Source organism: Chlorocebus sabaeus, chromosome 14 (assembly GCF_047675955.1).
Source record: "Chlorocebus sabaeus isolate Y175 chromosome 14, mChlSab1.0.hap1, whole genome shotgun sequence".
Taxonomy (NCBI): Eukaryota; Metazoa; Chordata; class Mammalia; order Primates; family Cercopithecidae; genus Chlorocebus; species Chlorocebus sabaeus.
The window spans coordinates 20,386,962-20,400,625 of NC_132917.1; the positions used below are offsets into that span (position 1 = coordinate 20,386,962).

The 13,664-nt window shown below is 37.1% G+C and overlaps 1 protein-coding gene across 1 annotated transcript in view; it reads right to left on the minus strand.

Annotated features, from left to right (window-relative positions):
- LDAH (lipid droplet associated hydrolase) overlaps nucleotides 1–13,664 on the minus strand; it is a 156,385-nt gene that overhangs the window by 13,746 nt on the left and 128,975 nt on the right. The window contains exon 6 of the mRNA XM_007971353.3: nucleotides 2,781–2,863. Within this exon, the coding sequence (XP_007969544.1) occupies nucleotides 2,781–2,863 (83 nt within the window). The remainder of the gene's footprint in view (nucleotides 1–2,780; nucleotides 2,864–13,664) is intronic.

Here is a 13,664-nt window from a genome sequence, read left to right on the forward strand (position 1 = left end):
TTTAATAAAATAAATTACTTTATGACCAATACTGTGTATAAAGTCACTGGACCTCAGAAGGAGGATAATCAGCCCAACAGATCTTTTAGAGCTAAAAATGCCGATTTTCCTCAAGCATATAAAAAGCTCTCTTCTTGTGTCAAATGGAAATCCAGTGGTAGAAAATTTGGATTTAGAACCAAAGCCTGCAGATTATGGTATGACAGTTCTCTTGGGGAGGAGAAAGAAGTAGAAAACTGTCTGCATGATACAGTAGAAAGTTTATTCTTAGACTAACTTTCCTATGACATTCTGACTGGATGGCACAAAGATGTACTTTTCAGAACTATTTTTAGTTGAATACTGAGATATAGGAAATGATTTTTCAACAAATGTGTGGCTCGACGACTATTCACACTGGACAGTCCTGGATGGTTCTGCAGTTTCTGAACGCCTTTGTTTGGGTGGAAATGGGAATGAATATCCTTGATTAAGACACCTAAATAGGAATATTTCTAATCCTGGACATTGGTTTTAGTTTGACTAGTTATTGGGGGTGTTTGGAAGGCAGGAGGCAATGCCCATTATCTTCCTAGAACTATGTGCACTTTTAAGTTTCCTTATTTTCTCAAGCAGATTGGGACATATGTTGATTCAACTTCTACCAATATTAAATTACAGCATGTTTCCTCTTTTTATTACAGAAACAAAAAGTTGCAATAAACTTCCTGTCTCTCTGTACCTAGTTTCACTTAGGAGCTGTAATTGTGTTATTCTAGTGGAGGGCTTGAATTTTGCTGGTGGAAAGGATAATGAATTAACTGCAAGGTAGTTTTGCGTGATTAAATGAAACAATGCTTTGTTTCCCCATATTCTACAAGTACATTTAACGCTATCTCAAAAACAAAACTATTGCCTGGAGTTGAAAAAGTTTAGTCCTTTGACTGTGTGTTAATACTAACCTTGAAATGTCTACCATCTACCATTATACCCCCATATTTCCCCCATAAAATTTCAGTAAACTTACAGTCCTGACATGATTACCATGAACAGTCCTCTATCTGGGAATGATTACACTTGCATATGGATTTCACTTAGGACGGGAATAAGTTAGCACCTTTCTTTGACCTTTTTCTGAGCACAACACACAAGCTGAATCCAGAAACGATGAGTATTTTATAGCAGCTGGCTTCCACAGGTGGTAAGGCGGGCTCTGACACATGATGGGTCTAGTCGTTCAGCAAGTGTGAATTTTGGAAGTGAGCATCTGCCAGTCTTATTATTAACTGAGAGTTGAGCTGTTTTTATGAACTCCCAACCTGGAAGAACTTAAATGCATTTTTGAAACAGATTCACTTATAGTTTAAATGAAAAATAAAATACTGTTTTTCTTGTATTTTCACATCGCTCAATGACTGGAAGTAGCTGAAAGCCCTGGAGAGAGGGCCCCCCTGAAGCCCCAGCACACTCCCTTCGGCTAGTGAGGGCTTCCTTCTGGTTTCCAAATTTCAATCTCTAGCCAATTGCTATTTTAGAAATATGATGACTACTATGGCCATGAGACAAAAACACACTGGCATTTTCAAAAGTCCTCTACGGGTGAATATTTTAAATATTCTAAAAAAAAATTTTAAGAACATATACATTTCTTGTTTTAAGATAATTGTATTGGGAGGTTATGGAATTAAGAATTAACAAGGTAGAAAAGTTTAAGTCAAATGTATCAAGGTTTATAAAGACATTCTAAGTCCAGTGGGTTATCTCATATTTCAGTTGTGGATTGCTCCTGAGTCCTGTGAGAGTTTGCCACTCAGCAGGGATCATTTCAGCAGGTATCATAGTTCAGCACCAATTGTAAAGTTCAAGGTTAGTGCTGTCCAACAGAAGTATAAAGAAAGGTACATATGCAATTTTAGAATTTCCTAGTTACAATGTTTAAAAAAGTATAAAGGAATGGGTGAAATTATTTTTAATAATATGTTTTACTTAACCCACTATATCTAAGGTAGTATCATTTCAGCAGGCAATCAATATAAAATTAATGAAATATTTTGCTTTTGGGGGAACTAAACTTTTGAAATCCAGTGTGTGTTTTACACTTATGGCACATCTCAATTAAGGCTAGCCACAAATAACCACATGTGGCTAGTGGCTATAGTATTAGTACAGCTCTGTCCTACTCAGAATGGACAGCCAGACAAATGATGCCACAGGAGTACCACAGTCATTCAAATTCTAGGGTGACCTTAGACATATATACTAAACCCTAGTCTTATAGTTTCAGAGACTGGTGCTTCCAAATGTGTGTGTATTTGCAGAATAACTCCCAAATGTTGAATATTTCACAAGACTGATCTTAGGGTCACAGCAGGACATTCCTACTCTAATACATTAGAGAATAAGAAAGGCTCACTAGTCATGAGGTCATATAACATATAATGTATTTTCTACTGTTTCATTTATATTCCAACATAATTCATTTATTCTATAAATATTATGGAGTTTTCTCAGTAGAAGGCCGAGAGAGGCTAAAATGTATTGACAAAATAGAGAAGTATTGATTCTAAAATTAATTCAACAAAAACAGGTGATAAAAAATATTTAAGTTACTATGCAATCAGCTTTACTACTCTCTACGCAACCTTCAAGGATAATTTCAATTTGAACTGGAAGTAGAACTCTGTGTCATTCTACAAACCCTTAAAGTCTTACAGATTCTAACTAGTTCTAGTCCTTTGCCCTCATAAATATATCTGCCCATCTACTTCTTATCTATCCCCTTACAGCACTAAAGTGATTACCTTACATAAATGCTCCTTTATGGTTTCGTCATCTCTCTTCACCACCTCCATCATTTCTTGGCCCCCAAGGTAGGCGGCATTAGCTACATTTAAAAAATAAAAAGTCAAACATTTAGAATATAGAGAACAAACACAAATTTCAAGTTAATTTTAGTAAATTCATGTTCCTCCTTTCTTTTGGCATGTGCTATCTGATGAGAGATACGGGTGAGGCCAACAGAGGAATGTGAGTCAGGCAATATGCACACAGTCTCTGGAAACAAGAGCATTTCATTTAAAAGAACCTTCTTCCAACCTCATCTAGCTTCTCCATAGCAAAAGTTTACCGGTTCCACAGCCCAATGTCAGATACCACAGCAGATGATGTGTGCAATTGTACCAGATCAATATGTGCTATTTCGATTTAAGGCTTAGAAGCACAAACTGTTACCAATAAATCATGTATGCCAAGAAAATGCAAACAGTTACTAACATGAAAATATCCTGGCTTTTTTTTTTTTTTTTAAAGGAAACAAAAGGATTATTTATTTTTAAAAATACGTTTAAAGATCTCTAGGAGTTTTCAATAAGGGTTAGTCCCATTATACTGCCTTCAAAATAAGCAAAGTGATGCTCACTTTCAAGATGTCAAATACCTAGGAAAGAGGAAGAAAGTCAGAGATAACATGAATGTATGTGGCTTTCTTGTACTGGTAAGAACATTTGCTTTCAATGCTTTGTACCTTCAATTCCATTTTGACTGGGATTATTATTGTTATCTTGCTTTCTTTTTTTGCCAGCATCTCTCCTTCCCTTCATTTTCAATCTTTTGTCATTTTGTTTCAAGTATGTCTCTTGAAATCATGTAAGCGAACTTCTTTAAAAATGCAATTTGAAAGTCTCTGTTTCTTAAATAGAGGGACTAAACATATTCACATATATTGAGATCAAAGCTATTTGGTCTGACTCCAGTCATCTTGCTTTATATATCCTATGCTTTCTTGTTATTTCTGACTCTTATCTTTAGTGTGAATGATGAATTTTCCTCCCCACCCAGGATTTAACAAATTTATTTTCATTAACAATCTGAAAGTATAAATTCCATTTTTATTTATCTAGTGGTAAGCCTTACCTAAGAACTGCAAACTTACTTTTTATTTTCTCTTGCTGTCTGGAATTACTCATCTAAACAAGGCATGACCTTAGCATACTTGCACTTTCCCCGTGCCTTCCTCCCATCCTGCTTCCATCCCTGTGGCTTCAACCATCTGTAATTTTAGTTCCAGATTATTATTTTTTTTTTTTGAGACAGAGTTTCGCTCTTTATTGCATGGGCTGGAGTGCAATGGCATGATCTTGGCTCACTGCAACCTCCACCTCCCGGGTTCAAGCAATTCTCCTGCCTCAGCCTCCAGAGTAGCTGGGATTACAGGCATGTGCCACCACGCTCAGCTAATTTTGTATTTTTAGTAGAGACAGGGTTTCGCCATGTTGGTCAGGCTGGTCTTGAACTCCTGACCTCAGATGATCTGCCCGCCTTGGCCTCTCAAAGTGCTAGGATTACAGATGTGAGCCACCATGCCCAATCCCCAGATTATTAATTTTTACATTTTGCCTCTACTTGTTTAAAGTTTTATCAAGGTAACACACACACATATATAGTTTCATATCAAATATCACAGAAATGGTTCTAGTGCAAAACCATGGTTTCCTTTTCCATCATTTCCCATTTCTAGACCTGTTTCCTAGAGGAAGCCTCTCTTAACTCTTTTAGCTGTCCTTCCACTAGTTATCTTCAAACATCTAAACACTTACGATCATCTTGCCATTTCTTGATAACTTATTTATTACCCTTGCTGAGTTGCTGTGAGAGATGAGGATTTAGCTCACTTTTACAGTCCTACCATTCCTTCCTGCCATCTTCTCAACATGTTTATATCTTATTTTGAATTATTCTATTCTTACTTAAATAATATACTTACACTTTTACTTCTAAATATTGTTCACTGCTGAGCCAAGTGGTATCTAGAATGACACTTCCATTTTTACAAGTCTCTGTCCTCCAATATTTGTTTTTGTTACAGTTACCTTTCTTTCCCCCTAACTCTACTCAATATTTTTCTGAGTCAATTATTCCTGGAGACCTCCTTTCCAGGACCCTTAGACCTTCTGCTCTAACCTGCACCACTGTCGACTTAGAATTTCCCTTCCCTGCCTTCTTGGGTTGTTCCCATTGTTTTCTAAGTCCCAGTTAATTAACTCATTCATTTGTTTGTTCATTCAAAGATGACTGAACACCTACTTACTTTATGCCAGGCATTATTTTAGGTGCCAGAGATGGAGCAACAAACAAGACAGAAAAGCTATTCTTGAGATACAGCTTTTGGGATGATAGATGATAGATGGTGAGAAAGTGCTATGGAGAAAAATAAAATCAGCTTAGGAGATAAGTCTGTGCAGTGACAGAGGTGGCCTATTTTATGTAAAGTTCACTGAAAAGACCTTCCTGATAAGGGCTTGTGTGAACAGAGAACTTGAATGAAATGAGAAATTGGACCATGCAGATACTTGGGTTAGCAGCACTCTAGACAGAGAATAGGGTAGGAGATGCTCCCTTAAATATAGCCATGATGTAATCCTAAAAAGTAGCACTTTAATCATTCTTGTCTGTCTGTGATATTAGCATGAATACATATAGGAGTAAATATTCTGCATTTTCTTGGCCTAATCTCCTAAATCAGGACAGGATATTTAGTCGCAGTTATACACTAAGAAGCTGAACTTTAAGACTCTAAGTCCTGGTTCCAAAACCAGAGCTGTCTTTGTTTTACTATATTTCGGGGAATTTATAAGGACCAACTAAATTAAAGCAACAGGGATTTGATTAATACATTATGGCCTATTAACTAAATTAATTATTCTATAACCTATTATCCTGCAGAATATATAATGTCAAATACATATTTAAAAATAATAGTAACTGACAAAAAGCAAACCATGAAATAGTACAGTATGATCCCACTATTGTAAAGATACATGTGTATGGTACAGATTTATTTGAAAAGATAAACAATAAAATAATAACACATTATCTCTGGTTCATGGAATCCCAGGTGATCTGCTTGTCCTTTCTTCCCTCTCACTTCCCTGCCTCCCTTTCAATAGGTTATAGTTTCTTTCTTTGTACATCATTTTGTCTCTCCTAGAATTATTTATTGCATTTGATTTTCTTTTTTCATGGGTAGACAATGAAAATTCTCTACTTTCTTCAAAAATGCATCAGATTTTATTCCCAAATTTGCAAACACATCCAATAATTCATTTATTCTGTCCCTCTCCCCACAGAACCTTCCATTGTTTTGATCCAATCTTGGACGGGTCGCTCTCCAGGCCTGCTGCATAGCTGTCATCCTTGGACTTCCCTTTGCCACTTCTCTGGACTGAATTCCCTGTTTTATGGATTCTGTTCATGACTTTCTCATTCTTGGTTTATTCCCTTACTTTACTGAAGCACATTTTCCAGTAACTAATAAAAAGATACACAGGAATTTTTATAAATGTTTACATGTCTAATTTTTGTTTCTTTTCCCACATGAATAGCATAGTTTGGCTCTATATAGAATTTTAAGCTGAAAGGGGCTTACCCTCCAATTTATTATCTTCCAGCATCCAAGGTTAATGATTTTAATTTTAGTTTCTTGGAATGTGACTACTTCCCTTTGCCCTGCCCCTATCCCATCTCCTTATCCTCAAACTCAGCTCCCTTAGCTCTGGAATCCTGAAGTTTCACAGGAATATGCCCTAATATAAGTCTTCTGTTTGGTAATTAGACTGGAAATCCAGTGGGCCTACTCACTGTTTGGACTTAGCAACTTTCTTTCTGGAAATTTTTCTTTTATTATTTCTTTGATAATTTCTTCCCCTGTTTTCTCCATCCCCTCTTTCTGGAACTCCTACTAGTAGGTTATTGGATCTCTTAGATTAATCCTCTAAGTCATTTTTCTTCTATAGCCCTTCTCTTTTTCAATAGGTATTACTTTCTAAGAGATTTCAACTTTCCCTTCTGTGTTGAATTCTCTATTGAATTTTTATTTTGGTTGTGAAAATTTCAATTTCCAAGAACATTTTCTTGTTCTCTTTCCTTTTTTACAGCATTCTGTTTTTTGTTTTACAGATGTTATATCATCTTTCTGAGATTACAGGGCTGTTTTATAAGAAAGATTTTTTTTTCTTTTTCCTGTCATTTTATTATTCATTTCCTGACCTCCCCTTCCCGCAGTCTGTTTTTCTGGTTTGGTCTCTCTCTTATGTTGAGGAAATGTCTGATACACTTGCATTGTATAAAGCCATGTGCTCTAAAAGTTATGTCTGATGACCTCATCTGTATTTGTTAGCTGTGAACTCATGAAGAAAGGCTGTCATGCCAATTTGAAAAGTTTTCATTTAAGATACTTGTCAGAGGAAGGGCCATGTTTTCCTATTAGGATATTTGTTTTCTATTTTATTTTTGACAAACTGGGCTTCTATATCCCATTATTTCCCCTACAAATATAAGAGCTATAAAGTTCAGGAAAATAATTTCTTCATGCTTCCTCCTTTAGCCTTGACTTTTCAGGATTCTTTGTCCCTGGACATGAGATACCCTGTTTGCTTATGGGTAGAAGAATATTTTTCCTTTTAGATGCAGTCAGAGTGACCTGCTTCTTTCCTGTTACAGCAGCCCCTGATAAATAGCCACACACTTACCAGCTTTCCTGTGTAATGTGGCTATTACTGAGTATAATGTGAACAAGCTAGCCCCAGCTAAGATTCTAATTTCTTGACACAGTGTTTCAAAGACACTTTATTTGCAGTGTAGCCAAGATTGGTGGACAAGATTTATTTTCCCACACTCCCTGCAGACAGAGCAGGTTTGAGTTCTCTCTTGTTGCCATGAGGCTGAGTACTATGCCCCAAGGAGTGAAAGCACAAGTGCCTTCTTGTACATGACAGAAGAACCCCAGGCAGCAGGCCTCATTATGTGCAAGAATGACTCATGTGGTCCATGTTGCCTTAGTTGGATCTTTCTCATTGTAATTCAGAGCACCTGAAATTCAACACACAACACTCTGATCATCAATAAAGCATTATTCTGTAATTGTAAAGAGTAGATTTACCTTTCCAGATTCCTTTACAGAGATTTCAGTTGTAAATTATGTTCATAATCAAGGTATCTCAATTTCTGTTTCTTTTCTATATATATTAATTATAATAGAAACACAAAATGTCCATAGAACAACACAATCCTACTTAGTCCTTCTATAAAAATGCCATTATATGGCCATACTGCCCAAGGTAATTTATAGATTCAATGCCATCCCCATTAAGCTACCAATGAGTTTCTTCACAGAATTGGAAAAAACTACTTTAAAGCTCATATGGAACCAAAAAAGAGCCCACATTCCCAAGACAATCCTAAGCAAAAAGAACAAAGCTGGAGGCATCACACTGACATCAAACTATACTACAAGGCTACAGTAACCAAAACAGCATGGTACTGGTACCAAAACAGATATATAGACCAATGGAACAGAACAGAGCCCTCAGAAATAATACCACACATCTACAATCATCTGATTTTTTACAAACCTGACAAAAACAAGAAATGGGGAAAGGATTCCCTATTTAATAAATGGTGCTGGGAAAACTGGCTAGCCATAAGTAGAAAGCTAAAACTGGATCCCTTCTTTACACCTTATACAAAAATTAATTCAAGATGGATTAGAGACTTAAATGTTAGACCTAAAACCATAAAAACCCTAGAAGAAAACCTAGGCAATACCATTCAGAACATAGGCATGGGCAAGGACTTCATGTCTAAAACAATAAAAGCAATGGCAACAAAAGTCAAAATTGACAAATGGGATCTAATTAAACTAAAGAGCTTCTGCACAGCAAAAGAAACTACCATCAGAGTGAACAGGCAACCTACAGAAGGGGAGAAAATTTTTGCAATCTACTCATCTGACAAAGGGCTCATATCCAGAACCTACAAAGAACTCAAACAAATTTACAAGAAAAAAACAACCCCATCAAAAAGTGCGCAAAGGATATGAACAGACACATCTCAAAAGAAGACATTTATGCAGCCAATAGACACATGAAAAAATGCTCATCATCACTGGCCATCAGAGAAATGCAAATCAAAACCACAGTGAGATACCGTTTCACACCAGTTAGAATGGTGATCATTAAAAAGTCAGGAAACAACAGGTTCTGGAGAGGATGTGGAGAAATAGGAATACTTTGGTGGGACTGTAAACTAGTTTAACCACTGTGGAAGACAGTGTGAATATTCCTCAAGGATCTAGAACTAGAAATACCATTTGACCCAGCCATCCCATTACTGGGTATATACCCAAAGGATTACAAATCATGCTGCTATAAAGACACATGCACACGTATGTTTGTTGTGGCACTATTCACAATAGCAAAGATAGCAAAGACTTGGAACAAACCCAAATGTCCATCAGTGATAGACTGGATTAAGAAAATGTGGCACATATACACCATGGAATACTATGCAGCCATGAAAAAGGATGAGTTCACGTCCTTTGTAGGGACATGGATGCAGCTGGAAACCATCATTCTCAGGAAACCATCGCAAGAGCAGAAAACCAAACACCTCATGTTCTCACTCATAGGTGGGAATTGAACAATGAGAACACTTGGACACAGGAAGGGGAACATCACACACTGGGGCCTGTTGTGGCGTCGGGGGAGGGAGGAGGGATAGCATTAGGAGATATACCTAACGTAAATGATGAGTTAATGGGTGCAGCACACCAACATGGCACATGTATACATATGTAACAAACCTGCACGTTGTGCACATGTACCCTAGAACATAAAGTATAATAAAAAAAAATGTCATTATAGACAGTCTAGAACTACAAAAGTTGCAGAAGTTCAACTCTAGACCACTTGTGTTGAATTCGTTACTTGTTTCACCATGGAAACAATACTGATGAGATGACAAACTTGCCTGGGTTCTTTAAAGGAACCTAGCTGAATGAATTTGGTATGCAGGAGTGTAAGATGCACAGGAATGATGTGGTGATGCCTGAGAATGAAATGGCAGGTTAGGACCAGATCATGAAGGACTGTGAATGTCAGAATCATGAGTCTGCTGCAAATTTTTCCTCGGGCACTGGTGACCTACTGAGAGTTTTTGAGTAGGAAAATGAAAACTAATCTGTGATTCAGGATATCGTTTTAGTAACAGATACCAAGATAACTACCAGCAGAGCAAGGCTAGAGGCAGATGACTAGTTAAAATAGTATTATATTGTCTAGTGGGGAGAGAATGAGGTTTAAAGTGCTTATAGTACGAACAAGAATAAATTACCGAAGACATAATTTTTCCTACTATAAACATGTGCTCTGTATACAAAACACAGAAATTATATGAATAGAAGAAATGATTAGCAAGACCTTAGTGAAAAATAATCAATATTGCTATTTTGATCACTTCCTTTAAATCTTTAAAATTTTATTGTTAAGTCTTAGTTTTCACATAGTTATACTGCATATGAAATTTAAAATTTTGCCTCTGAGCACATTCTAGAGTAGTGCTATGCAACCTATTTTTCTGTGATGGTGGAAATGTTCCTTGTGCTGTCCAACCAATACAACGGCCCTTGGACAGATGTGCCTCTTGAACACCTGAAATGTGGCCAGGACAATAAGGAACTGAAATTTCAATTTTATTTAATTCATTTACATTTAAATAGCCATATATGGCTAATGTCTGCCTTATTGAACAGTGAAGTTCTACAGCTACAAATAAGGTAGACCTTACAGAGCTAATGGATTAGATACTAGGAGAAAGTGAAGGAATGAAAAATGAATATTAGTGACGGCTTAGGAGAAAAAAAAGTTTGGGGAACACCATGAGGAAAATACAGATTTTATGGAAAGAGAAATTCTCGTTTTCTTTATACTTCCCATTAGCCTTCTCTACAAAATCTGATCCCAACCTATGCTGAAGCTTGGCTCCATTTAAAGACTGCATGCTTTCCAGTGAATGTGAGCTACTTATCCTCTAAACACACATAAAATTTGCATCCTCAACCATTAGGTTCATGGCATTCTGTCTACTTGAAGTCTTCCCACCCATCCTTTGTCTTAGCTTAGATGCTCTGTCTTCTCTCTACCTTGCTCTAATACTCCAATATGTTAATAAAGACTGCTAAATTATCAATATAGAAGCCAAACCTGTTTACTGTTATTGGTTCCCAAAAATCTCAACTGAATTTTAATTTCAAATGTAAATGATCTTCCACAGTTCTACTTCTGAACAAGATGGAGTAAGAGGGACTGGATTTATCCTCCTACCTAAAATCCCGAAACAACTGAAAAAAAAAAAAAAGACAAAATACATGAAGAAAAAAGTTTTCAAGACACTGGGTATTGGGCAACAAAAAGACAGCAATCCCTGAGAAACGAATGAGAGGAATCTTACGACTGTCTCAGCTTATAATCTGAAAAGTTGTCAGTCTACAGTGCAAGAAGGAGAAGTACAAGCAGAGCTTGGTAATCTCCCTGAGTTGATAAGTGCATTAATCGTATTTTATTTTCTTCATTTTATGATGCTTTGACATCTTGGAGGCCTTGCTTGTCGGGGAGAGGCTGCCCCTCCCATGACTAGCTAATTCTTAGAGATAGCAAATGATTCCCTGTGAACATTTCTTTCATATGCAAACAACCAATCCAAAGGCCATACCCACCAACCACCTCCTTTAGAAAACTCCCACACAACAAGCCAAATACTCTAAATCACTCTAAATCCTGCTGGAAATCATTTCAGGACCAGACACAAGACATCCAGGAACTACCCCTATAGCTCAAAGCCCACCAAAATTTTTCATACCAGTCAATCCTAACTAAACCTGCTCAGCTGCCTAACCTGCCTCATCCCTTCCTTTCCGTGGTGACCACAATGAAGGCTCTGGGCCATGCTCTCCTCTGCTCCTTCTGCCTCCTTCCCCAACCGGGTGCTTCCCATGAGGCCCTGCCTAGTGTGGAATGCCCTCTCCTCTCAAGAACTGTAAGTAACTCTTCTTTCAAAGGCAGTTGTCTCCATGCTTGTCATGTTAACATACCTGATTAAAAGAATGCATTTGTAATTAAGGAGATAGAGGTGATAGTTCGGGGAGGCTACTGCAGTGGTTTTTGGCAGGGCAGAGTTGTAGAAGGAGAAATCTGTAGTGAGTGAGAGAAAGCTCCAGAGATCTGCAGACGGGACTCCCTGAATTTCAGCTAGGTACTGATCAGCTCAATTGTATGAAAAACTTTGAGAAGCTGGGGGAAGGAATCATCTGAAAGAATTAGAGGGAATAATCCCTGAATGACAATAGTTACTGTCTCCACCAGTCCAACACAGAACCTCATAACTAACAATGCATCAACTAGAGCAGCACCAGTACTGGGCCACACAGCAGGAGGTGAGCAGCAGGCAAACAAGTGAGGCTTTATCTGTATTTACAGGCATTCCCCTTTGCTTACATTACTGCCTAAGCTCCGCCTCCTGTCAGATCACTGGCAGCATTAGATTCTCAGAGGAACGCGAACCATATTGTGAACTGCGCATGCAAGGGATCTAGGTTATGTGCTCCTGATGATAATCTAATACCTGGCAGTCTGTCACTGTCTCCCATCACCCTCAGATGGGATTGTCTAGCAGGAGGAAAAGAAGCTCTGGGCTCCCTCCCACTTTTCTACATTATGGTGAGTTGTATAATTACTTCATTATATATTAAAATTTAATAATAATGGAAATAAAGTACACAATAAATATAATGTGTTTGAATCATCCCCAAACCATTCCCCCAGCCTGGTCCAGGGAAAAAGTGTCTTCCACAAATCTGGTCCCTGGTTCCAAAAAGGTTGGGGACTGCTAACTAGAGAACTCAGAGAAGTTTTTGCCTTGGTGGTGGAGTAAAATTAGCCCTAAACCAAATGCCACTCTGGTACCATCTAACAGCTTAGAAGCAAGACCAGAAAGTATCAAACCGTCTCCAAATAACAAAACTGTGTCCCATAACAGAGCTCAATAATATTTATAGAAATACAAAAATATCCAGCATCCGACAAGGTAAAATTCAGAATGTAAGCTATCCAATAAAAAATTATCACGCATGCAATGCAAGAAAATATAACCCAAATGAGGAGAAAAACTGATCAGTCAAAACTGATGCAGAAATGACAAAGATAATAAAATTAATAAACATTCAACAACTGGAACTTGGACAAGTGGATATACATATGCAAAAGAAGGAAGCTGGATCACTACCTCACATGACATAGAAAATAAATTCAGAATGGATCATAGCCCTAAATGTAACAACTACATCTATAAAACTCTCAGTAGGAAAGAGAAATAAATCTTTGTGACCTTAGATTACAGAATGGTTTGTAACTATGACACCAAAAGCACAAGTGACAAAAATAAAATAAGTAAAATAAATTGGACTTCATCAAAACTAACACCTTTTGAGCTTTAAATGACACCATCAAGAAAGTAAAAAAGACAATCTACAGAATGGGAAAAGATCATACGTCTGATAAAGATCTCTAGCCATAATATATAAAGAACTCTTACAAATCAATAATAAAGACAATCTGATTGAGGATAGGCAAAGGATTGCAATGGACATTTCTAAATATATTCTAAAGAAGATATACAGATTGAGTATACCTAATATAAAAACACAAAATCTGAAATCTTCCAAAATTCAACTTTTTGAGTGCCAACATGACGCTACAAGTGGAAAATTTCACATGACTTTATGTAATGGGTTGCAGTCAAAACTTTTTTCATGCACAAAATTAAAAATATTGTGCAAAGTTACCTTCAGGCTATGT